We start from the raw sequence: 24,180 nt of genomic DNA, 5'->3' as shown, positions 1-24,180 counted from the left end.
AACTGATGAACACTTGCACTGCAAATGTAATGAGCAAAAGAAAACTGAAATTTGCAGCTTTCTGCTGCTTACCATTGACAGCTTAAATAAAATTACTGAAATATTGCGAGCACAGATCAACAGGTAGGTGTAATTACATCTTTTGTCAACTTCACCATGTTACAGAAAACTCTGTTGTGTGGATTAATTACATGAATTAAGTGCAGAAAAAATACAATGTTGTTATCTTTACTGACAATCAAAATATATACTCTACGAACAAGTGAATTCTAGGAAGCTGACCATGACAGCATTTCAAGGCCAACTTCATGACTAATGCTAGGAAAGTTTTCCAAAAATTCCAGAACACATTCTAGCTATCCCCTCCCCTGATATAAAACAAGAATGTATGAATAAAACATTGTGACTTCCAAAATATGGGCCAAGCCTTATTTTTTCAGGCCACCAGTAGCTTTATGCTCCCACTCAACTTTTTCTACTTCACTAATTGCATTACGCCTTTACTATATACAAATGATTTTACACCTAAGCTATTAATATATTAAATATAGAATAAAATTAGTTTAAGAATGTGAAACATAACTACATTTATCTAAATACTCAAGCTAAACGATATGTTTTACAAAAACTAAAACACAGACTTAGTTAAATTTGGAGATTCAGATAAAAATCTCTTTCATCTAGGGATACACGGCAAACAAGGGCACTTTCAGACTGCCAAAATTACAAGAGTTTCACTCTCTAAGCTCTTATATTTTCTTGTTGATTAGAGTACATGAAGCATGTGAAAGCTCTCTTTTTTAAAAAGTATAGGAGCAAAGTAGATATTCACCTTGAATCCTACTTACTTTGTTCCTAAAGGTGCACTAGGCAACTTTGACCTTAGTCTAGGTGTTCAATAATGCAACTTTCAAAATGATGGACAATTTTAGGATTTTTTTCTTATAGGCTTCATGTCACGACTATCTGGGAAAATGACTTCTTGCGTGGAAGATCAGCAAGCAATAACTGAAGGCAAAACAAATAATAATACATAAAATGAGCATGCTGCGACCAAAAGCAAGGACCAAATGACAATTAGTTTCTACCGTTAAGTGTGCACTTAAGTGAGGGCCCTTAAGTGTGCATTCCAAGTTTCTGTAAAATAAACCACTCGATATAACTAGTATAGGTAGTGAAAAAAGGTCAACATGTATTTGTTCTAGAACTTATACAGTATTATTTACAATTTACTAAAAAACTATCTCTCAAAGACTGTGAACACACAAAATCTATGGCACATTTATGTATACATTATTACTTAAAATCAGTATAAAATTAAGTCTACACATATGAAAATTATTTGTTACGTAAAGAGCCTGAAAGTAATATTGAAGAATTTTAAGAGGATTACAATAATTTAAAATGCATTCTAACTTTCAATTAACTAAATGGAATATTTACAAAGGTACTTTTAAAGTCATTTTAATAAATGTTCCATTTGCTTTTTCAGCCAGATGTTTTAAAATTATTAGGAGGCCTTATCTGCAGCTGGAATTGCTAAAACTTCACAGAGCTGCTTGAGTTCTTGCAATAGTGAAAATATTAGCACAAACTGTGGCCACCAGCATTTTAATGGCCTCCAGCACAAGCCAGGTAACAGCTGGTTGAGAGGTGGTTACGTGCTGGTTGAGGCCCAGGAACCCAGGCTAATTAGTACCCTACTGCAACTGCCACTCGGGAACATCTACCGGTGGCAAAACGGGAAATTCGGGTGGAATTCACGTAACATAGATAACACCTGAATAGAAATAGAATATACAGTATTCCAATATAATAATGCCATGAGGATTCCATACATTCAACAACTAAGCTATAAATACTGTGGTAAATTCGTTACTGCAGCTGTAGTAAATGAGTCTGCACGGCCTTATCTACACTGATAATGGAAGGAGGCTGGTTCAAAACACTGATCCTGAAAAGCAACTAGAAATAATCTCTTTCGATCCTTTGATAATACCTCGATGAAACTTTGAATTCAGTTTCCCAGGATGGTATTTTTTCACTTGCCCATGTGGCTAATCCAACGTAGGTTCTGCTGATCGCATTGTACTACTTCAAGCTCCATCCCCTAATAACCATACTTTTATCAACATTCTTGTCTGCTCTCCCCATAGCCACAGTTTTGGTGGTTGTTACAATAAAACATCGTGTTTTTAAAGCAAGGGGTGCATACACAAGCGGCATCATTTATATTCAAACAGTTCTTTTTTCCTTAAAGCAGTAATTTGGAGATGGAGTTGAAGAAGGGAAAAATGTGACCTGCATCCCTTTTATGATCAACACTGACAAAAAAATTGTTTGATATTTTTCCTCTAAACTGCTTGAACTGTCAGTGTAAATATGACACAAAGTCCATAAACAAAATTATAAACAGCTATAAAAGAATTATCCTATGACTCCACAACATTTAATTTACCACCTCATTTCTAATTCAATGTAAATGTATGTGCAATTTTCTCTTTCTCTGTGATATTCAGTCCTGTTATACCACTAAAAGAGAAACAAAAAAGAACTTAAAACTTTTCAGTTTCACTAGTTCAGGAAAAAAAAATAACCCAGGTAGGCTTTTACTAGTGGTTTCGTCCAAAATTAACTGAATTTTTAAGAGAATAATAAACCTAAATACCTCAACAATAGAAGCTAAAGTACAAGTTAAAATTATGTAGTGAAATACCAGAACTACTAAAATATTTCCAGTCACTGACATAATCAGCTCACATCTGTCACCTCTATCAAACTTTGTGGAGAGAAGTGCAAAAAAGTATTTCTTCATCCAACTTTGTAGTCATGCGTCTAATCCACTACGAACCAGACTTCCGAAGTACTCAAACATTATATATACATAAAACAGTAATTCTGTACAATTACACATTTTCAAATGTTATAGCTCAACAAACATGCTGTATTTCTTACTTCATGGTAACATTACCATGCCATTCGAAAACAGAGACTATCAAAATGATTTTCAAAGTGCCATATCTCAGAATTTTATTTTTTAAGCTATTATCGCAATGTCAGTTAAGGCCTGTTCTTTGTAATGAAAGAAAAATCCACAAGTTGGCAGGAAGCTCAAAGTGTGGAAGCTTAGGGTACTAAAGAAACTAATATATATATTTTTACTATATATTATTTTTCTTGAAAGCATTGGTATCTGAAAACCAGTTAAGCTTTCTCAGTTTCTAGAAGGAAAAGCCCCACCTTTAAGCCTTTCATTAACGTTTCTTTCATACCTACTATATAGAAGAAAACAAAAGAAAACGTGAATTTTTAATTTCCGAAGATTATATTGCTATTGTAAATTTTTTAATTTACAAAAAAACCCCTAATGTTTTATTCTTCCAGCATGGCAAGCAAATGCTGGCTCTAAAACTCTTTAGATTGATAACAAGTTGTTAAATACAAAATACTGAAACGATCAGCTTGACTTCATAATGAAATGGGAAAATTCATGCTGGTAAATCACTTCTGATGATCAATCATCTATCATCACGGCAATTTTGTGTCTTACCTTACAAGAGAAAAGCTGCCTTTACTTTTCCCCATTCGAGAAGACATAATTCTCACTGAAACCCAAACTACTTTTGACCTTGAAGAATTCAGAATGTTTTTGATGTACTTTTATAACTGGATGTGCAATTGATAGCAAAATAAGATCACTATGTAAATTTCAACAGACAAAAGGTAAAGAGTCCTCAAGACTGAATTAGAAATAGACAGAAACTGGTCACTCTAAATCCAAGAGTTTCATATTGTTCATTGTTTGAGAAAAACACCAGTATAAATAAACGCAGATTTTTCATTGGTTAGGAAAATCCAAAAATGTACACCCATCTCTGTTTTTTTAATATATATATATATACATATATATATATATATGTATATCTTCATCTGGCCTTGTCTGGGAAATAGAAATCTGTAAAGAATACTTTTTCTTATCACACAGAACCTGCTCACAATTCATTAAAAACCAAAACACCCTGTTTGAAGGACACAGTCACGCTTCCTCTTCCAATTTCTATTTTCCTTTTCCATTTCTTGAAGATTTCAAGATCTGTAGCTTCAACTCCTTTATCATCATCTCTAACTTTTCCCTTGCCTCTCGTTCTTGTCTCAGTTCATCCTGAAGCTCTTGTCTGTCGGCCTCTGCATGATCCAATCTCTGTCTCAATTCTGCCAGCTGTAAAACAGAAAGGACAGAGAGGCAGAGCAGATTTTAGCAAACTTATTTGTAAATGTCAACTATTCGTTTCAAGATGTCACTGATGACCACTGTATGCATCAGATACTGTTCCCCAGTACTTATCAGCTCATCTTCTACAGTTATCAAGTTATGCAGTTACCTGCTACATCATTAGTAAATGACACAGATATGGAAAGTTGCATAAACATCAGAGTAGCATAAAAAAATTGAGAAGTCTAATTTTTAAATACGTATAAACTGTAGTTATATGAACTGTCACACTAGACCATGTCAAATATGCATATAATCTGTTAGGAAGATTGTGATGATGTCTGCATCAGATATTTCACAAATCCCAGAATAAATAGTACTTTTTCATTTCCCAGGTTCATTTCCCTTATTTGAAAAATATTACTTCTTTATTTCAAAGCCTTAATTAATATCTAGAACAAAACTACCAACACTGTCTTCTGATACCCTTTAGCATAAATGAAACAGAATTACCAGAAATTAGATTCAGAAAATCTTGAACATACTGCCTGTGCATTTATGTATGTGTACAAACATAAACATGAGTACACTTCTTTTTTTTTGTGTGAAATACTTTGTGTTTAAACACAGAAATTAAATCTTTTTTTCACCTTCACTTGCTAGAGTGTCATCAAAACTTATTTACAGTAAGATCTGGAAAAGCCCAATGAATTTTTCAAGTGTGGGAAAGTTACTGCCAATTGCTTATAGATATACTACCAGCAATCAAAACAAGGAGGAGAATGGAAACCAGTTATCTTCTCTACTGTTGACTTAAGGGGTTATTTCTTACAAAAAGACTTCACCAAATCTAAAAAAATCCACATGCCTACATAAAAGACAGGTGTCTTCCTGATCTAAATCACCACTAAACATGCACCTCACTGAAAATGAGGAAGGTGGCTCATGAGAATGAAAGAAGCAGGAGCACATGCGATCACTGTTGTTTGCCTACTGCTATAAAATGTACCAGGCAAAGAGCTGCTGTGCTGATTTTAGACAAACACCACATTTGGTGAGTCTTCACCTCCACCTGTATAATTGGAAATATTTAAACGGTTCTTAGTATCACCAAAAATGTTTGAGTGGTTCTTAGACAGCAATATTTTGCTTGCAAATTAATGCCAGCCTTCTAACTCCACTACTTGGATGAAGTAAACTGCTGCAGCACGATAATGCCCACTGCCTACATGTCACAGCACGTTCTATATATGCATGTCTCTAGTTGAGTTTTGATTTCCAGCTCTAAGGAAAGGTTCCAGTACTGGTTATACTGCCCTATTGTGATTGACAGCGTAAAGCAACAATTAAACAAGACAATTCAATAAATTTGTTAAAAAGGAGGAGAAGACATTAAGTGCATCTTCAGGAAGGCCTAGAAAGTAGAACAGATATTTAACCAAGTTGCAAATCCCAAATTATTCATTTTGCTTAATGTACAAAGAGGGTTCCTCCCAGTCCACAGATCTCAGCGAGGAAAGGCACCCTGGGCGACTGCTTCAAAAAGACAGATTAAGGGGTTTTTTTTTTCAAATGCTGTATACACAGCCTGCGCAAGTTACCTGTTACCAGAACTTCTGTTTAACTCAGATACTTCTGACAACTGCTTGGAACGTAGGGTCCAAAATCTATTGTAAGGTGTGATAAATAGGAAAAAAAGCTTCAAATTATACATTGCAAACAGCTCTACCACACAGGCAACAACAGAGTAAACTTTCATGCAAGTTTTCAAAGTCTAACTTCAAAAAAAACTCTAACCAGTGTCCTAGGGGAACAATCTAGTTTTTACCCTCTAAAGAAAGTGAGCTACACAAGCCATATAAAACATGCTATACATTATTCTCTTTGTAATTTAGAACATGTCGTTACTTGCAGTAATAGGGCTTGTACCAGATGTTTAGTAAATCAGGCCTTAGTCAGAGAGGATTATTTCTGGCAGCAGAGGCTAGGAATCTGTGGAGTGGGATGTCACGAAATTAAATTCATGAGAAGGATTTATGATGCTTGTCTCTGCCCTACTCCCCAAAAATACCAAAACCTGTCTCTCAAGTACTGCCTGTTTCTTAGTTCAAGACAGTAAGAACAGGAAATGTATACAGCTATAATCTAATGATCAAAGCTTTACTGAAGTTTCAGATTTTGTTAATTAAAAAAAAAAAACTGTGAAGATTACTTTTCCACGACATGGTACAAAATACATCAATATACATATAATCATAACTACAACTGATTTTGAAAAGGGGCATTCCAAGGCTCCCTTTGGTGTTAACTGGATCTTTTCCATTGAAATGATACAAATAACCTCCAACATGAAAAAAACAATAGTAAAAGTTAAAAAGAAAGAAAAAATATCTCCATAGGTTTTGACATATGAATCCAAGAGACAGAAATAGAAGACAATAATATGATTATTTCCAAGAGAACTCTTGACACAATCCTTTGATAGAGCACAGAAGAGGGTTCATCAGATAGCACAGACGATTCTAGCACCGAGGAACAGAAAAAGCAGCAAGGTATGCTACTAGCCTGACAAAAAGGTGGTTGTGAGGTTTGGATTTTTTTTTAACATAAAAGGAAGCAAAGATTATAGCTTATTTCTATAACTAATATGGGAATGTTAAATACTCTAACATGGGCAAGCCTATATACCTGAAAAACAATTTGTTTTAAATGACAGTGCAACAGACTTTATGTTTAGAATTAGTATTTCATCAATAACATCATACAAATATCTGGAAAGAGAACCCTGTAACACTTGACAGGTGAAGGGTTTCTGTAAGTTGCATTCTACCACAGCTGCAATCAAAGGACAGGGAAATAAATATTGCTCTCACTGTGACCTACTTTGGCATTAGTCTCTGGTATCAGAACACACGGAACAGGTGAAACCTTAAGGTGGTTGAGCAATAGCTTCACTATTTCCTGATACATTAAATACAGTTTGGTTTGAAATAAACTTTCCCTTCTCACCTGTGCTGCATATTCAGCTTCTTTGTCTTTTTCTAAATTGGAGTCACAGCTACACTTCTGCTTCATCACTTGGTCCAGTTTCTTCTCCAAGTCTCTCTGCTCAAAATAAAATTCTTCCATTCTTTGAGCATGCTCTGTTTGCAAACATTCAAGTTCTTTCTGTAAATTCTGTTGCTCTTCAGTTAATTCCTTCATAGCTCTAGAGTTGTTTAACATTTCCACTTCCTGTCAAAAAAAATCAGGATCACATACACCTTGATTCTAAGACCAGAAAAGTAAAAAACATAATTTAAATATGTATCTGGAAACAACAAGGGCAAAAAGAACACATTTATCTATCAATAGCCTGATAATGGTATTTATCTACTTATCAATGGCAGCCTGGACTTCTGTAGCAAGCATTTCAATATAAAGAAATTATCTATATTTTCAAGTATACAGAATTTCCTGAATCAGATTCACAATTTCTAGCAGTGAACCTTGGAAAACAGATGTAAGAAGCGCATCATCAGAACACAGAATAAGTGTGTTTGATTTCTTTTTCCCCTAGCTTTTTGATATTTTTTGAAGTCTTAATTTTTTTAAACTTATCTACAAGCTTTACCTCCAACAGCAGAACGACTTAAAAGCAGCAGCTCTAGGGCCCTACCTGAGCTCATGGATTCTCAGCTTAACGTAAAATAAAATAAAAAATTAGGTCTAGTCTATGAATGTAAGAAGCCAAGACAGTATTTACCTGAATGCAGAAAACAGAACTGCAAAATCACAACCAACGCCAGCTTCTAATGTCATCCATTACTAAAAAAAGACTAATAAAATCCCCCTAAAAACAAGGGCTTATCAAATAAAAACAGGAAGGCATTATTCTTTTTTATACAGGGCAGTGAAAAGACCATTCCTAGAATACTGATGTCTGCATCTTTAAAGTCCTGGAAACTGAGAAATTTTAGAGGACTTAAACTATATTTGCCAAAATACTTAAATGTTTGGAAAACATTTTAAAGTGAAAATGGTACTTTTCATTTGGATAAAATGAATGAAGGAGCTGCTTGAACACAGTAGTTGCAAACTGAAAAGACACCATTTTTTACTGGATTCAAACCTAGTAAGTGTAAGGGATATTAAAGATTAGGTGTCTGGACTCAAGCTGGGGGAAAATTATCGGTGTGCTTTGGTGTTCTAAATGAATGCGATGTGTGATATTGATTCTAGAACCAACAAGCGAAGTCAGTTTTCCAATGACAAAAGTGAAATGCACTCAGATTGGCACTGTACCATTTGAAGCTGCTGTTTCCTCCGCAAAATAGAATTTAGTTTTTCTTGCTGTTTGATGTAGGTTTTCATTACTTCTTCCATGATCCTTCCCTTATCATCTTCACAACTGATGTCTTTCATGAGAGTAGGGGACAAGGTTCGCACATCATTACCTAATTCAACACGGCTGGAGTCTCTAGTGATTTTGGAAGAAATGCGTTCAGATTTTCCGCCTCTTGCAGAACGAGTTGACACAGGGGGATCTATAAAGAAAAGAATACAGCATAACAGTCACAGAATATTAAACTTCCAGAGTTAAAAAAGAAGCAAAGAAAACTGAAGATTTATATAGAAGTCAAAAGAACTTATGGAAAACTGAAGTGACATCACAAAATACTAGCTTGGTGTTGAGCTTTCTGAAATTATACGGTATAAAAACTGAAAAGACTTCAACATAATTTTCACTACTCACCTAAACATTTATGCTGCTCCACACCAGTTTTTAAGTCAATTTTTTCCTGTTCTTCAAGAGAAAGCTCTGGATAGGAGGCAGCCTTTTTGTGCTTTCCACTACTGAGCTTCTTCTCTGACTGTCCAGGTGAAGATTTAATTATTTCTGAAGCTTTGACTGTTGTTTTTGCAACATCCTTATATTGTGATGCAAGAGATACGTTTGGGGCAACCACTTTATCACACATATAAAGGTAGTAACTGGAACAGTAAAATTAAAAATTAAAGGTAAGGCATAATAAATGATGACTGGTAGAGAGCAGTGATTTTAATTTAATGTGATTTCAAACTGTAAAAGCTACAATGAAAAATACACGTCCTTTTAAAATTTTTCCTATGCAAAAGGAAATCCTAACGATCCTCTTAATCTTTACTGAGTGGATGATCCAGATAAGGTTTTGAGGCTATCAAACAAAAGGATTTTTCCAAACATGGCTGATTAAAAAAATCATACAGAAAATCATATGAAGTCTTCATTTAAATGCAAAGAGTGAAACTAGAATGCCACTGAATCCAGACTCTAGCATTTTCATAATCCTTATATTGGCAATGGAGGATGGGGGAAGTGACCAGTGTAGCGGGAATGAGCATTTCACTCTTTAAATAGCAAAGCTGTGTACGGACAGTGCTGGGGCATGACAGGGACCAATGCTGGGCACCAGTTTGACACATGTTGTTTTGATGCACGCTGCTAGCCAAGAGAGTCTTGATCTCACCCATATACGGTAAATGCACAACTGCATGGGGATGAGGGTAAGAGGTACGTCAAGAGAAAGAGTTTCCCTCGATGCAGAAAACAAAGTGTGTACTATGTTAAGAAAATGCACTTGGTTTCTAAAACCGGGAAACTCATCAACAGACAACTCAGCTGTAGCCATTGTTCCAGTGTGGAATAAAGCCTCCAAACACCTTTTACAAATGTTTTTTGAAACGAAATTAAGTTCCGCTCATGATAAATAGGCCCTATACAGCTTTCCACATGCATGCATTGTATTGTAATATGAAAGCTTAAAAATTACCTTCTGTCATTTCTACTCTGAAAAGGGAAATTGGAATTACATTTCAATTGTATTGCCTGCTGAAGAATACTCATAGATCACAGCTTGAGTCCCGCACCAAAAACCACTTATAAGCAGTTCACTAATATTTACACTAAGAAATGCATTAAAAGTTAGGGTTCAATTATTCCTGTGCAATCCCTTATAGTTTTGCTAACAATTCAGGTTGCGAGTACATTTTTTTCAGTTTGAATTATCTTTAAATAGCAAAAAATATTTAAATACTTGTATATACAGTGCTTACAGTTCTATAGAGGAAATTCAGTTACCTGGGATGGAGAAAGGAGGGTGGTTGAGGATCAGTTTCTGCTTCTTGCTTTATAACTGGATACCACTGCGATAATTCCAGGCTCTGCTGTGATTCTGCCTAAAGAAAACAAAATAAATTGGTAATTGGAAGATGGATACATGTTATTTACATTTTCAGACACACTCCTCAGTGGAATGGCATTTACACCATTAATACATACACATCAGAGAAACCAGGGTACTGGAAAGTGGAGTGTCTTTGGCAGACATGTTGGGTGATGCAAGCTACAGATTTTTTTTTTATCTCAAATTTCCCATTATGCACAAAGTATCAACAAAATTAAAAGAAAATCTCTTTACAAACCTATATAAAAGCTCTGCCGAGTTTCCAGAACTCTGCCAAAGGCATGCTAAAAATGTTTGAGAGAAACATAAAGCAGAAACTAGAATTACCAAAAGCCTGTAGGAAACTTTTGCAATAAAATATCCATATCATAATAAACACCTGCCAGATACTTTATTACAAAATAAAACCTGTGAATAAAATGGATCAGTTACTGGTGTTCCAGAGACAGAACTTTCTTCAGTTGTCATGAATTTGTATTACAGAAGTGGGCAAAGCTGCTGCAGTAACACAACGACACCATTTCCACTGCAGTAACAAACAAAATTAATTCAGGTGCATCAGAATCTATTATCTTAAAAAACTTCTGTGCATTTTGTGTTTGGATAGCGCTTCTTGTTCTGTTTGCCTCCAGAAATATTTTTGGAATTACTCTTTAGTCAAAGTTACTGGTGAAATGTTGTGCTCAACTGCAAGGTTACTATTACTTTCAAGTGAAAGGTGTCTTGTCGTATATTAAACAAGACTCATCGCTGAGAAATTGGTTCTTCTTTTCATCGTATTAAAATAGCCTTGGGAAGCAGGTTTTCAGGTAAGGTGTGGTTGGTTGACCCCAGCCAGCAGCTGAGCATCCAGGCAGCCACTCCCTCCTCACCAGCCCGAAGAGGATGGGGACAAGGGCAAAAAAGATCCTGGGTCAAGATAAAGGCAGTCTATCACTCGTGACCTCCCACACGCACAGTCTCTGAATAACATCCACACTAGATGCTAAAACGTCCTTTGTTCTACATCTAGCCCAGTTTTTACCACTGAGCATGACATTATAAAGTACAGAGTATCTCTCTGGCCCCTGCCAGCCAAACACTGGTGTGCTACCAACACTGGTTTAGCCACAAATCCAAAGCACAGCACCACACAGGCTGCTACGAAGAAAGTTAACACCATTCCAGCTGGACCCAGTACCTTTGGAAAGTTGCTCAACTAAAAAAAGCTTATAAAGCTAAAAAAAAAAATATAATCTTACTATATCAAAAGCTTCACCTTGTGCTCTAACATCTTCACGATTCCTTGCGTATAAGATATTAACAGAAAAATTTATGTTTACATACCCTAAAACAAATTGTCAAAAAATTTCATCTCGGGCAGCCAAGACAGTACCCAAGGACACAGGTGTGGCTGGTACCAAGGTCTGCAGAAGAGAATGTCACTTGACCATGAGAAAGACCAAATCCCATCTACGATATTCTGGTCAAATTTTCCAGCTGACTAAATTCAGCTCTAGCAATGAAACCGAAATTTAACTCCACCCTTCAAGTTCCCCAAATCAGTTCCAAAACAGGAAAGGAAAAGGAAAAGGAAAAGGAGAAGGGTAACAAGGAAGCTAAGCTGCAGAATAGTAAATTATCAAGCCTTTAAATACTAAAGATTTGAAACACAGCCAATAACCTCTAGAAAAACGGCCTCATCCTGACACTTGCGAAGCTTTTTCTTAGTCAGATCATTCTAATAATTTAAATAATGTACATATTTTCTTCTACTTACAGTACAGCTAGTACACAGTAATCCAATTTTAACTTCTAATTCACATCTTGTCCATGTATTAGGACCCATATCTTACCACGTTTATGTATTTACATATAGAATTATATATCAGGTAATTTGTACTTTCAAGTTATTAGGTCAGATTTTTACATTCCCAGCTATTTCGAATGGAAACAAACTGTACTGCCTACCCATTAGTGTACATTTTACAAATGAATTGCATAACTTGCAATCAAAATTTTTACTTAGGAAAGAAAATGAAAGGTAATCAGAAACAAACATGATTCCTCCCTCACCTTCTAGGTTAACAGAGATAAAGCCTCTATGTCAATATATACATGTGTATTTCATTACCTAACAATCTGTTTAGTTTAGATGCTCTTAAATAATTCTATAAACACAATATATCCAAGTAAACTTAAAACTGAATTACTCCTACCTAAACTGTTTGAAAGGGCTACATGAAAAACACGTCTTATTTTTCTTCTAAAGCTAGTTGTACAAAGTTGTTAAGGAAAAAAAAATTTTTATATAGATATATATAGATATATATATCTATATAAAAAGTAGTGGTTTCAGCCTAATCATTAAGCCAGTAGCTTTAGCAGAGAAGAGATTTACAAAAATACTCAGAAGAAAGGTTAGCTCTCCACATCGTGAGCTTTTCCCCACACACGGTGACCAACTCAAGGAATTAGTCTGAGAAGCAAGACAAAGCTTTAGCGCAGAGCAATTATCAGAAACTGTCGCAAAGTCAAAGTGAATGAGGATCTGCCAGCACAGAGATCAGCAGCAACTTAGTGACAGCTGTTCCTGTGAAAAGCAAGTGGATGTCACGCTGCAGTCTAGAACTCAACAGAAAACGAGAAACAATGAAATCTATAGCTTAGAGCTTTCTTATTAGCACAAAGAACAGAAGGAATTAACCTTGTGAGTACACTGTCTGCTCTTAAAATATCGAAAGCAAAAGCGCATTTTCACTGAGAAGTGAATAAACTCAGAATGAAATGCTAAGGAGAAAGGCAAGGCACAGGATCTAGGATGCTCCAGACTATGGGATTTAATTAATAATTGTTACTGGATGGACAAAGGCCTAGTCAAGGGCAACTGTTCCTCCTGGGCCCTCCAAGATAACCTCAAAGTTGCATCAGCACTTTTGAGGACTGACTCAGCAAAGGTGGTAAGAAGGTGACAAACAGCAAATGGAACATCTGAAAATAAATTTCCTAGAAGTGTAAGGAAAGGGAATATCTACACGTTGTACCCAATACCTCTCATACCACAGAAATGAGGGAAAGAAAAGGCTACTGAAGCTGTGCAAGCTTCCCCAGGACAGGGAAACAAAGGCTGAGCTCCAGCACCCCCCTATTAAACTCTTCTAATCTTTTGTACTTCTGAGATGAATATCCATGAAACAAAAAAAAAAAAAACAAAACACCTTTTCCCCAGCATTTTATCTTTGTTCAAGTTTTCACTGTTTCTCTCGCATTGTGATTTCATATGCTGCTTTGTAATAAAGAACTATACAGGTCTGCAACAGAAGACTCTAGAAAGTATTTGTGTTTCATTTGCACTGGTCCAGTCCAAATTACTGTTACTGCTAATTTCAGCTGTTGTTTTCATCTGTACACATGAAACTGAAAGATCTCATGATCTGAAATCTGCTACTGTGAAAAGGGAGGCAGTATTATAGGTATGAATACGGAAGACTATTTCCACTGATGCATCCACTATACTATAGTTTATGACCTACACTGGCATTACAAGGATAAAGACTGTTAAGTCTTTATCAGATGAAAAGCAAAGTCTCCTTGCTATAAATTTACCCGCATCTTCAACCAATTCCTCATACAGAAGCACACGATACTGCAGACTTTCATGGAAATTTTCTGATAAAATCCCTGACTGTAAGCTGACACGACTGTAAAAACACCTGTTACTGCAGGAAGCCTTTTTGCAATACTAACTTTTCAGAAGTTTATGCTAAAAGTTGTCACCTTACAGCACACCTTTGTGGGCTCAACCATCTGGACTGCTCTTGCTGCTATTTTGAAATCCACCACAAAACACTCAACAGGCAAAATGGATATATAGTCAAACCAGTAGCCATCACACAGACATCTAAATGCCAAATACACTGAAAAGAATCATAGTCATGGGGCAGGGACTATTTTAAAGCATCTTAAGTTTAAATTATACCCCCAAAATTGTACCTTCTATGAATGGAAACATATATGATGTTCAACATTTATCAGGCGCTTGTCTCATTATTTAACGTAGAAGCTCTCCAAGGGAAAAATAAGTGCTGTATTTTTGAACCATGGCACAGACTTGCAGCAGTATTTTAGGAAAAAATACAACATCTATTATTAACCATTGTCAAGATACCGGCCTACAGCTCATTACTTGGGCTGCTTAAAACCCCCTCTTTTTGGCATATTTCTCTATACGACTGGTTTAAACAGAAAGCTACTGCTGAACAAGCAGACTTCGGGCTTCTAAAGAGCAACCCAGCACGCAACGTCATGAGATGGGTGGTTAGCAAGCCAGGTCGCCACACAACGCACACGTGTGTGTTGGAGTAAAAATAACAAATGAAGAATTAAATTGTAATACTTGATTTTTAAGCTCCTTTCTGCTTTGCTCAGCTGCTGCAAGATACGCGGCATAAAAACATTCTCAAAGGTCAAATGGGAAAATGAAAATTTCCACAATAGCCCCAAATTTTCCAGAGACTGTATACCTTAAAACAGAAAAAGAACTAACAAAGCCAAGCCAGCTCGCATGATGTTACTTATAGCCCAAAGAGGCAACAAATTACCACACCTTTTAACAAGAAATGCATTTCCATGGTGAAGCAATCTCACAAATTTAACTTAGGCTTGATTTGACAAGCATTCCCATTTTAAAAAGGCAAGTACTTATGTGTGAGCAGAAAAGATTTGGGAATTTTATAAGCATAGGTGAACTTACTTTGGATCGAGTTCTTTTCTGATTTTTCTCACTGAATTTCTCCTTCATTTCCTCCAAGAGATGTTTCAGTTCCCGCTCCTCTGACGTTCCTAAGTATTTTTGGTTAATATGCAGGTAGCAGTGCCACTTGGCTGACTCAAATCCCCAGTGGCAGGTCCTCTTGTCCGGGGATCTGTGTGAATGCATCACAAACGTCTGGGGTGAGAACATCCCGTAGCACTCCAAGCACTGGATACACGGATCATCCGGCGCAAGGTAGAACTGAGGTGCAAACAAGCCCTGGCACTTGCCTAGGCATTCGTGCTCTACTTCGAAGGCACTGCCAGTCTCTTTCAATTGGGCCAAGGTGTTCTTACCAGGGAGAAAACTGCCATTTTGTGGAAAAGTGCGAGGACGCAGTAAAGCGTTGCATAGTCTCTGAGCATCAGTCAGTGTAATTAGCCCACAGGACGGAGCATTAAATGGAAGAATTCCCAAAACCTTCAGAATGTGAAGCTGGTCGGAAGTGCACCTTGAGCAGTATATATACAGTTCGTCACACACCGTATTGATCTGCTGCAACGAAAAATCTCGGAGAACTGAATTCAACACTTGAGGCAGGCAAAGTCTTTTCTCTCCTCCAACTTTAAAACAGGAGATAGACTCCCCCTCCAGTATAGTCTGGGTGAGTTCTGTGGAGCTGTCTGGAGGAATAAGCAGCGGACCAGAAAGTATTTGCGGTGATGGAAGAGGCAAGAAGACAGTGGGCGACATACTTTCCTGGGAATAACGAGCTGAAAAAGCTGCTGGTCCACCCAGTGAACTCTGGCTGCTCAAGTGGAACTGTGCCAACGTGTGTTTCAAACCTGGATTTAAATTCAAAGGCTCAGATAGCGAAGTGCTATTTGGCTTGGCGGTTTCCCCATCAGCCTCCGCAGGAGTTTCGTCATATTCATCCAAGTTTTCCTTCTTTATCGTTGGCAATTTATTTATTACAACTCGTACGTTGCTATTTACGTGCGTTTCTGTCATTGCTTTTTTTAATGGAGGACTCCCATCCTCTTGGATCCCACTCCTTTTTTGGTCTGAAACTAGACCTAGAGGGAAGTTTATTTGTGGGCTTTCCATTGCTAAATGCCAGAGCTTTAATTAAGTCAGTCTTGAGTGTGCATTTTCCTGCTTGTTCATACAAAAAACAATTTCAAGTGATCTCAATTACCTCAGGTACACCAAATTTTGCACTTTCAGTAAAATGTTATTTCTTTACACTCCAACAGTAAAAACTGTAACTTGTTTTGCATGTAACACCATAAAATCAGTAAGAGAGGTTACACAATTTTTTCTTCTACAGTTATTTGTTCAATTTTCTCTTATAAAAACCGCACTGCAATATGTATACAAAAGGCTTTTTTTCATACCCTGCCCATTATTTTACACGGTAGTCTTGTACAGCGATTTAGTAAAAAATGACGAGTTGATGGAAGAATGTCTGTCCTTGATCATTTATTTTTAAAAATGTAGTCTTTTCAAATAAGTCTCTATTTAAATATGAAAATAGAAAAATGGGTCTCCATTCAAAGAATGCTGATCTTAATGCAACCGATCCAAAATTTAGTTTAAGTTATACGAAAATTTTATTCAGCACTTTCAGTTCTTGGAGATCAAACACAATCTTAAAGGCTCACTTTATTGTGCTGCCAACTTTATGATTTCACCACCACGAGAGTTACTATGGTAGTTCACAAATAAATCCCCAAATTAAAAGCTGATCCAGATCACCGGCAAAAACCTAAAAAACGTCCCTAGAGAGTCACCTTTCGCACAGATGTCACTGGTGTGTGTCAGAATTTGCCCACTCCAAGCTATTAGTAATAGAGGTAAGATCCAGGCCATGGGCTAAATTCATGTCTTGTGCTAACGCAGATTTCTGTCAGTCTGTCCAGACAACCTGTGAAAAGAGAAAACGGCCAGTCGTAAGCCACCCCAAAACACGAGTTCGGTATGTCGAAGGAGGGATGGGTTTCCCGATTAATTCCGAAACGGGAGCGCGCAGAGGGCTCTCCGTTCGGCCCGGGCAGCCGGGAGAAGCCGCCGGCGGCTCCCGGAGCGCTGCATTCCCCGCCCGGCAGCCGCGGGCGGGCCGGGGAGGGCGGCGGCACCGGAGCAGCTCCCTCCCGGCGTGCACCCCCGGGAAGGACGGGTTCCCCGAAGAGAGGAGGGGCCGCTCTCCATCTCCTCCGCCCGGCAACCGGCCCCTCGCCCCTTCCCGGAAGGGCCCGGGACGCCGCATCCCGCCGCTCGCCCCCTCCTCCGTCCCTCCCGCGCCGTGACTCACCTCAGCCCGCCGGCACCGCTCCGGGCAGGACTCACCCGCTCCCGCTCCGGGCTCGCCCCTCCGCCCTGCCCGGCTCCCCCGGGGGCGCCGCTCCGCCGCCTCGGTCCCTCCCCGGCCCCCTCTCCCCTTCCCCCAACTCGCCGCTTCCCTCCCCGGGACGGCGCGCCCCTCCCCCCGGCTCAGCCCCATCCCCCTCAGGCGCTCCCGCCCCTCCCCCACCGCGGGGCCGCCGGCGTCCCCTCCCCCGCCAGCCCCCTCCGCCTCCCCCCCCCGGTAACTCCCCGGCTCCTCACCCGGCGCCGCGGGGGCTCCGGCAGCCCGGAGAGCGGAACAGGCGCCGCGGACGCACCGCCCACCCGTGACCTCACTGCGGAGACGGCGGCGGCAGCGCAGACAGCCGCGGAGACGGAGACGGCGGCGGCGCGCGGGCACGAACCCGCCGGCGGCGCGCACCGCCCCCGCCCCCTCCCGCCGCCGCAGCCCCGCCCACTGTCTGGGGCAGCGGCGGGAGCGGCCGCCCCTCCCCCCCGCCGCCTCAGCGCCGGGAAACCCTCCCCCAGCGCTCCCCCGCCGGCAGGAAAATGGGGGGAGCGTGTGTGAATAAAAACCCACCGAAATTTAAAAAAAAAAAAAAAAAAAGTGTTATTTCTGCTAGTCCGCTCGCCGCCTGCCCTCAGCTCACCCGGCTCACACCCGGCCCCAGGCCGCCCTGCCGCCGCAGAGCCCGAGAGGCTGCGCGGGGCCGGGACAGGCGGCCGGGCCCGCAGCGCCGGGGAGCGCCCGGGCGGCGCCGCTGCTGGGGCCGGCGAGGCGAGGCGAGGCGGGGCGAGAGCAGCCGTGGCAGAAAGGGAGAAGGAGCCAAGGGGGAACGCAGGCAGCGAAGGCGGGAGAGGAGCGAGGGAGGACGCTGACAGGGGCTGTCAGGTGTGCCGCTCCCCTGAGGCGCGGCGGGCAGCAGCCAGCGTCCCTCAGGGACTGCTCCTCAGCGACGGCCTGTCAGCGACGGCCCCTCAGCCACTGTCCCTCCCTCAGTGAGAGTCCCGCAGTGACCGTCTGTCCCGCAGTGACCGCCTCCCAGCGGGAGGCCCCGGGCAAGGCGGGCTCTGCCCCGACCCGCCACTGCTGGGGGACATGGAGACACGGGGCAGGGGGATGTGATGGTGCCTGTCCCCGAATCAGCTTCACTGACCTTTCCTTGCAGTCGCGGGCTCTCGTCAGGCAGCACCAGGAGTGAGGACATGCTGAAGCGATGAAGATTTCCATTTGAAGACGGTCAATACCATCACCTCTGCGGAGAGGCACGTACATGAGGGGCTTCTCCCACTTCAGGCTTGTTCCTGGAAGGTGAAGATGCTCTTCAGGGACTGCTTAGTCTTTGTACAACTAGTTTACATATTGCAAGTTTCTTCTGTCTGCAAGAAGCCTTAAGCCTTTTGGTTTACATCTTCTTTGTAAAGGCAGTGCTCCAGCTGAGATTAAGGCACAATCCAATTTGCTGCTGCCTTTCATCCTGTACAGTTACATATTTTGATGCGATGTGAATATAAAAGCACAGCAGATGAAAATGGGGCATTGCTCAACACCAGCCAGCACTGCCCATGGTGAGCAGTGTCATCTCCTAACGCCACGGCCAGAAGGACTAGCAGAGAACAAACAAAACCCACCTCGCTGCTGAGCGGCTGATCAACAGAGGGGTTTTGTACACTTTAATCCTTGACTTTGCACCTTCGATATGCTCGGATTTCCTCCAGCCTGGCAGGGTTTACAGATGGAGGGGCCCTTGAGAATCACTGCAAAGCTGCTTTGTGAATCACCTCTTAACTTGCTTTTACCCCCCCCCCAGCAGTTGCAATATTTTCAATAATATCTACACCAATTCCTTCTGATGATGGCCAGGCAAGGAGTGATCTGGGACTATTGATGTCATTTTCTGTACAGGTTTTGCCCTTGATGTTAACCTTAGATGGCCACATTGGTAGGTAGGAACTATGCTACTCTCTCTTTGCATAGCAGCTAGTGCAATCTTTGGTACCCACGGTGCTTTATATTGCAAAAATGATAAATTGCTGACAGTTTAAGTAGTAGAATAGGGCTTAGAATAACTGTATAAATAGCAGTGCCTGGGCTTTTAACAGTAACTCTGTGATCACAAAGACAACGGTTGTATTTATTTTTTAAAACCTAAAGAAAACCACTTGACCTTTCTATTATTAAATAATTCAAATACAGATGAAGGAATTGTAAAACTGAAATAGAGCATGACCTCGATTTTTATATTCAGTGGAAAGTGTTGTAACAAGGATCATTGTTTTATTGTTGCCATATTGCAGCACTTTCAGGCAGAAGCATTTCCTACAAACGAAGTGGTACCAGAAAGAAGCCTTCATTTTGTCAGGGGATCACTAAAGATTGACTCGGTCTTTCCTCAGGGAGCATTTATCATAGTAACTACCATCATTATGGGAAGGGCATTTTTCCTTACTTACGGTTAACCTGCTACTTTCTGCCTCCTTTTGCCAGATTTCATCGGTGTAACTCCAGCAGAATCACAGCTGAAACATATAAACACATCAGGCTCTACTTACTCTTTGAGTCTCATGAACTGAGGAATGGTCAGGACTGACACGTCTGTACTTTCCACTTGAGATTCACCACAAAGAGGATTTGTGTATTTAAGGAAATTTAATAGATGTTGGACCATAAACCTACTCTTGGCTCATCTTTGCATTCAACAGCATTTCATCTAATTTAGCAGCACATAGTGGTTAATAAACACTGGTCATTCCACCTCAATATGCAGTTTTACATCCAGGCTTGTTGTCTGTACTTTTCAAAGCAGGGACGTGTTTTAAACATGTTTAAATGAATTCCAGCACTGTGTAGCAATGTGTAGTACCTCGGTGCTTTTCATAAATGCTATTCTTTAGTCTGCAGCAAAACAATTACACACGACTGTGCAAGCATCGTCTCATTCTGGCTACTACATCAAATGCTTCTGCATCATTTCCAGCCTCAGACAGAAAACAGGATTGCTTCATGAAATGACTCTGCAAAAGCATTTTATAAAAATTGGCATTTTTTCTTCATTTACAGTTAAGCAAACAACACAAGGCCAAGCAGTTGCCAGAGTACAATCACTGACCTTACACAAAAATGTGAAGTGTTTTTGTGCACGGAGGCTAAGGGAAGCGATGGAGAACATGCAAAAGTGCATTTGTGTTTGATCCCAATTGTCTGTTTAAATTCTGTTTAATTTAAATGTTTGAGGGTAGGACAACAAATACTTTACAGAAAAATAAACGTTTGTGAAGAATACTAACACTGTATTTATTTATTAAACAGATGTGAGACTTGCTTAAAAGCCACAACATAGAATAAAAACAGATTTCTGAACCTATGAGCTTTTGCAGCTGATCTTGCAAGACATGGACCGGTGCAACATATGTAGGCAGATACTTCATCTTTTATTAGACCTACTGATGTCATGGAAGCTTAAGAATTCACTGTCGTTGCTTAACTTGGGGTTTTAAAAGTTGTGCGCATTTTCCATTTCAGGTTGCAAATTCTGCTAACTATTGTGCTGTAATGATAGTGTTGCTATAGAGCTACAATAATTAGGCAATGTAAGACAAAGTTTGTAGGTAGAGGATTGTCTAAAAAAAGATGTTAACTCTGCCTACAACTTCTCCTGCAGACTGTGAAAACCAATTCCAAGACACTGTGCAGCTAAAACCCAAGTTACAGACCTATGCAAGATGTAATAAATTGCACTAAGAGTATCACGGTTTAACCACAGCCAGCAATCAAAACCATGATAGCCGCTCGCTCACCCCTGCCCCAAATAGGAGAGAGAATCAAACGGGAAGGGAGAAATTTGTGGATTGAGATAAAAACAGTCTAATAAAATAACATACTACTAATATATATAAAATGGAAAATAGAATATAAAAGATACTCAATGCAATTCCTCATGAACTCTGTCCGTGCCGAGCAGCCAGTCCTGGGAAGAGAGAGATCACCCTGGTCCTGGACAGCCGATCCCGGACAGAGAGAGAAAAAGGGAGAAAGGCCCAGAGGCCAAGCGCAAAATGTCAGGGTGGCAAAAGGCCAAACTAAAAAACCTCCTGAATGGAACTCCACCAAAATGGAGCAGAACCAGAACAGGTTCCCAGCTGCCTCACACCTGCAGACAGAGCGCCCAGAAAGACCCTGACTCCCAGAACAACTAAGATAACAGCGAATTCTTACATTCTCTTTGTTCCAACTCAAAACCACTGGAAAGTTGCTTGAATGAAAACATTAATTCTGTCCCAGGGTGTTATCTGCTTGTTCTCACACTTAATTCAAACAACGACCACGCTAGCTGTGACAAGAAAAGTTTCTAACTGCATGAAGCAAAATTAACTCGTTTTCAGTCAAACAAGCACACAGAGCATAGGAGGAATCTTACTTTTATTAACTCCTCTGAACTCTCAAGAGGTGCTGAAGGTCACAAAATTAACATTTAAGGTTGTCTTAAAACACAGTTCACAAATAGCACCTTCACTGCTTGGTTTCAACACCTTAACACTGAGGCAGCCTGTATGGAATTGTTGTCTTTACCATTTTAAGTCAGCTCCAAGGAAAAAAATTATTTTTAAAATTTTTCTTTTACTTTATAACTAAACAGTGACTATGAAAGTTTCATTTTCAGTTAAAATAAAAAATGAGGCATATATAATAACATATGGGAAACCAAGCAGCTCCCTAGGATGCATGTGATTTTTATTTTATATATATCTAAAATAATATCAAGCAGGACACGCTCAGAAATACAGATCTACAAAAATATAATGAAGCTAAAAATGGTGCTTAAAAGAGTAAGTCCCATCCTCCCCACACACATGCCCCTTTGAATTCCTTGCAGGGCACCTTTGACAGTCACTGGGGTCGATACTTCTTCCATTCACACGCCGGGAAAGGAGGCAAGTGACACCAACTGATCTGCATTTCTAAGTGCAAATAAAAATAAATCCTTTAAAGTACTGCATATAAAGTGCCAAATACCATATTAAAACAAAAGAAAATGATATTTCAGTTGAGCTGGTTAACAGATACTAAGTTGTTTGTCAAACTGCTAACTGTGTAAAGAACTTTGTCACAGTTTTGTGAATAAGATTCAAGTTGCGTATTTATGAACAAGGGGGGTCCTACAGAAAGAGAACTTTTTTTTAAAAGCATTTCCATATACAGTCTCTAAAGGACAATTTAATACTGAACAGAGAACAAAAGTTGTGCATTTTCTTCTCTGAAGAAATTAGCTTGTGCATTTTAAGAAGAAAAAAAAAAATCACTTTAGTGGTGATTTTTAATGCTAAATTGTGATACTTAAGACCACTCCTGTTAAACCACCTATGACAGATTAAGTAACACAAACGAGGTACCATATTAGAAATACTGTAAGATCTGTAATCAGGTAAAGCACAAAAACTTGATAGATTTTAGCATGAACCACATCTTACAGGACAAGTAACTGCAAACAGTTCTGTACAAAACACAACAGCTAATGAAGGACCTGAGCTATGACTCTGTTTCTACATCTGAAATCACAGTCAAAATTCAGCTGTTCAGCTCAATACTTCACCATCCAATGTAAAAGGGATATAAGCCCAGACACTTTGATCAAGCTTTGAAGTCAAATGTGGACACAACAGATTTCTGGTTCTATTTATGCCTGCAAAAGCCCACTTCCCACAAATGCCAAACAGATCCAGGAGGCAGGTGCTTCTCTGCCTTTAATCACTGGTGATTAAATACGTAATGGTAAGATCACACATTTCAAGTACACAGTTCAGATCCCTGTATCAGAAGCAGGGAAAAAAAAAAAAAAAGTCTTACCCCACCCCCCCCACCCCCCCAAAAAAACCCAAACCAAACCATAACTGAGCTTTTCTCAAGAAAATCCAAGATACAGTAAAATTATCTTTTTCTGAAAGGGGCCCCAATGCCCCACTCCCTCTTCCCAGGACAAGGTCATTAATCTATAGGCAATTTCAGATCCCCTTCTTGCTAAAACTGCTTGCACCGTCCATCATGAAGTGAGGATGCATGCTTAGCAGCTATCAAGTATATATAGATTATACAAGCCGTTAATTTCTTTTATAGAGTGTCTTAGCATAAACAATTGCTCAGACTGAGCCGAGAGCAGTTGGCCACCAAACTGAGCAGAAACAAGAAGTGTGTGTGGGGGGAGGTTAAGCATTTCAGATATGCAACCATCTGTAGCATTTGCCTGGGACTGTGCTACATACTTATAATAACGAGCCAGATCGCAAGAGGAAATCTCCTTTAAAATATAGATACACAGACACTGAAATACAGATATATTAAAATACTGCATCTGTAGCAGGGTATGAGGTAAGTGCCCCTGCCCTCTGTGTCAGAAATCTGAGAGAAGGCAGTGGAGGAGTTGAAGAAACACAGAAAAGAATCACGCAGAAGCAGGCGCAGCAGATGAGCGGGTTGCTCTAAACTCCAAATGCCCAGCGCTGGCAGCTGACATAACATCTTGGAAGTTCCAGTGGAAAAAGGTCCTTGGTCAAGCAAGCTAGAATTGCATTTTAAATTTTACTTGAAGCGTTCTGTGTCTGCACAGCTGACTGAAGCCTCACTACTTACTTTTGTTTCATCACTGGTGGTGGGATGAAAGACAGAGTCTGCACAGATGCTTTTTCTC

At 39.8% G+C, this 24,180-nt stretch overlaps 1 protein-coding gene across 2 annotated transcripts; it reads right to left on the bottom strand.

Moving 5' to 3' along the window:
* Positions 1-1,423: 1,423 nt before the first annotated feature.
* SKIL (SKI like proto-oncogene) lies at positions 1,424-17,838 on the bottom strand. 2 transcript variants are annotated; one of them, XM_065640405.1, is made up of 7 exons: positions 17,759-17,838; positions 15,152-17,078; positions 10,314-10,411; positions 8,949-9,187; positions 8,498-8,739; positions 7,223-7,447; positions 1,424-4,219 (listed from the first exon to the last, which is right to left on the bottom strand). In XM_065640405.1, exons 2-7 carry the CDS (start codon positions 16,256-16,258, stop codon positions 4,058-4,060), a joined length of 2,073 nt encoding a protein of 690 aa, XP_065496477.1. In that variant the 5' UTR covers positions 16,259-17,078; positions 17,759-17,838; the 3' UTR covers positions 1,424-4,057. The 2 variants fall into 2 exon arrangements, with proteins under 2 accessions (XP_065496477.1, XP_065496478.1); XM_065640406.1 differs by lacking the exon at positions 17,759-17,838 and adding an exon at positions 17,466-17,573.
* Between the last annotated feature and the right edge of the window lie 6,342 nt (positions 17,839-24,180).

Source organism: Caloenas nicobarica, chromosome 8 (assembly GCF_036013445.1).
Source record: "Caloenas nicobarica isolate bCalNic1 chromosome 8, bCalNic1.hap1, whole genome shotgun sequence".
Classification (NCBI taxonomy): domain Eukaryota; kingdom Metazoa; phylum Chordata; class Aves; order Columbiformes; family Columbidae; genus Caloenas; species Caloenas nicobarica.
The sequence above is the reverse complement of the archived record's forward strand: the minus strand, read 5'-3'. Positions and strand labels throughout refer to the sequence as shown.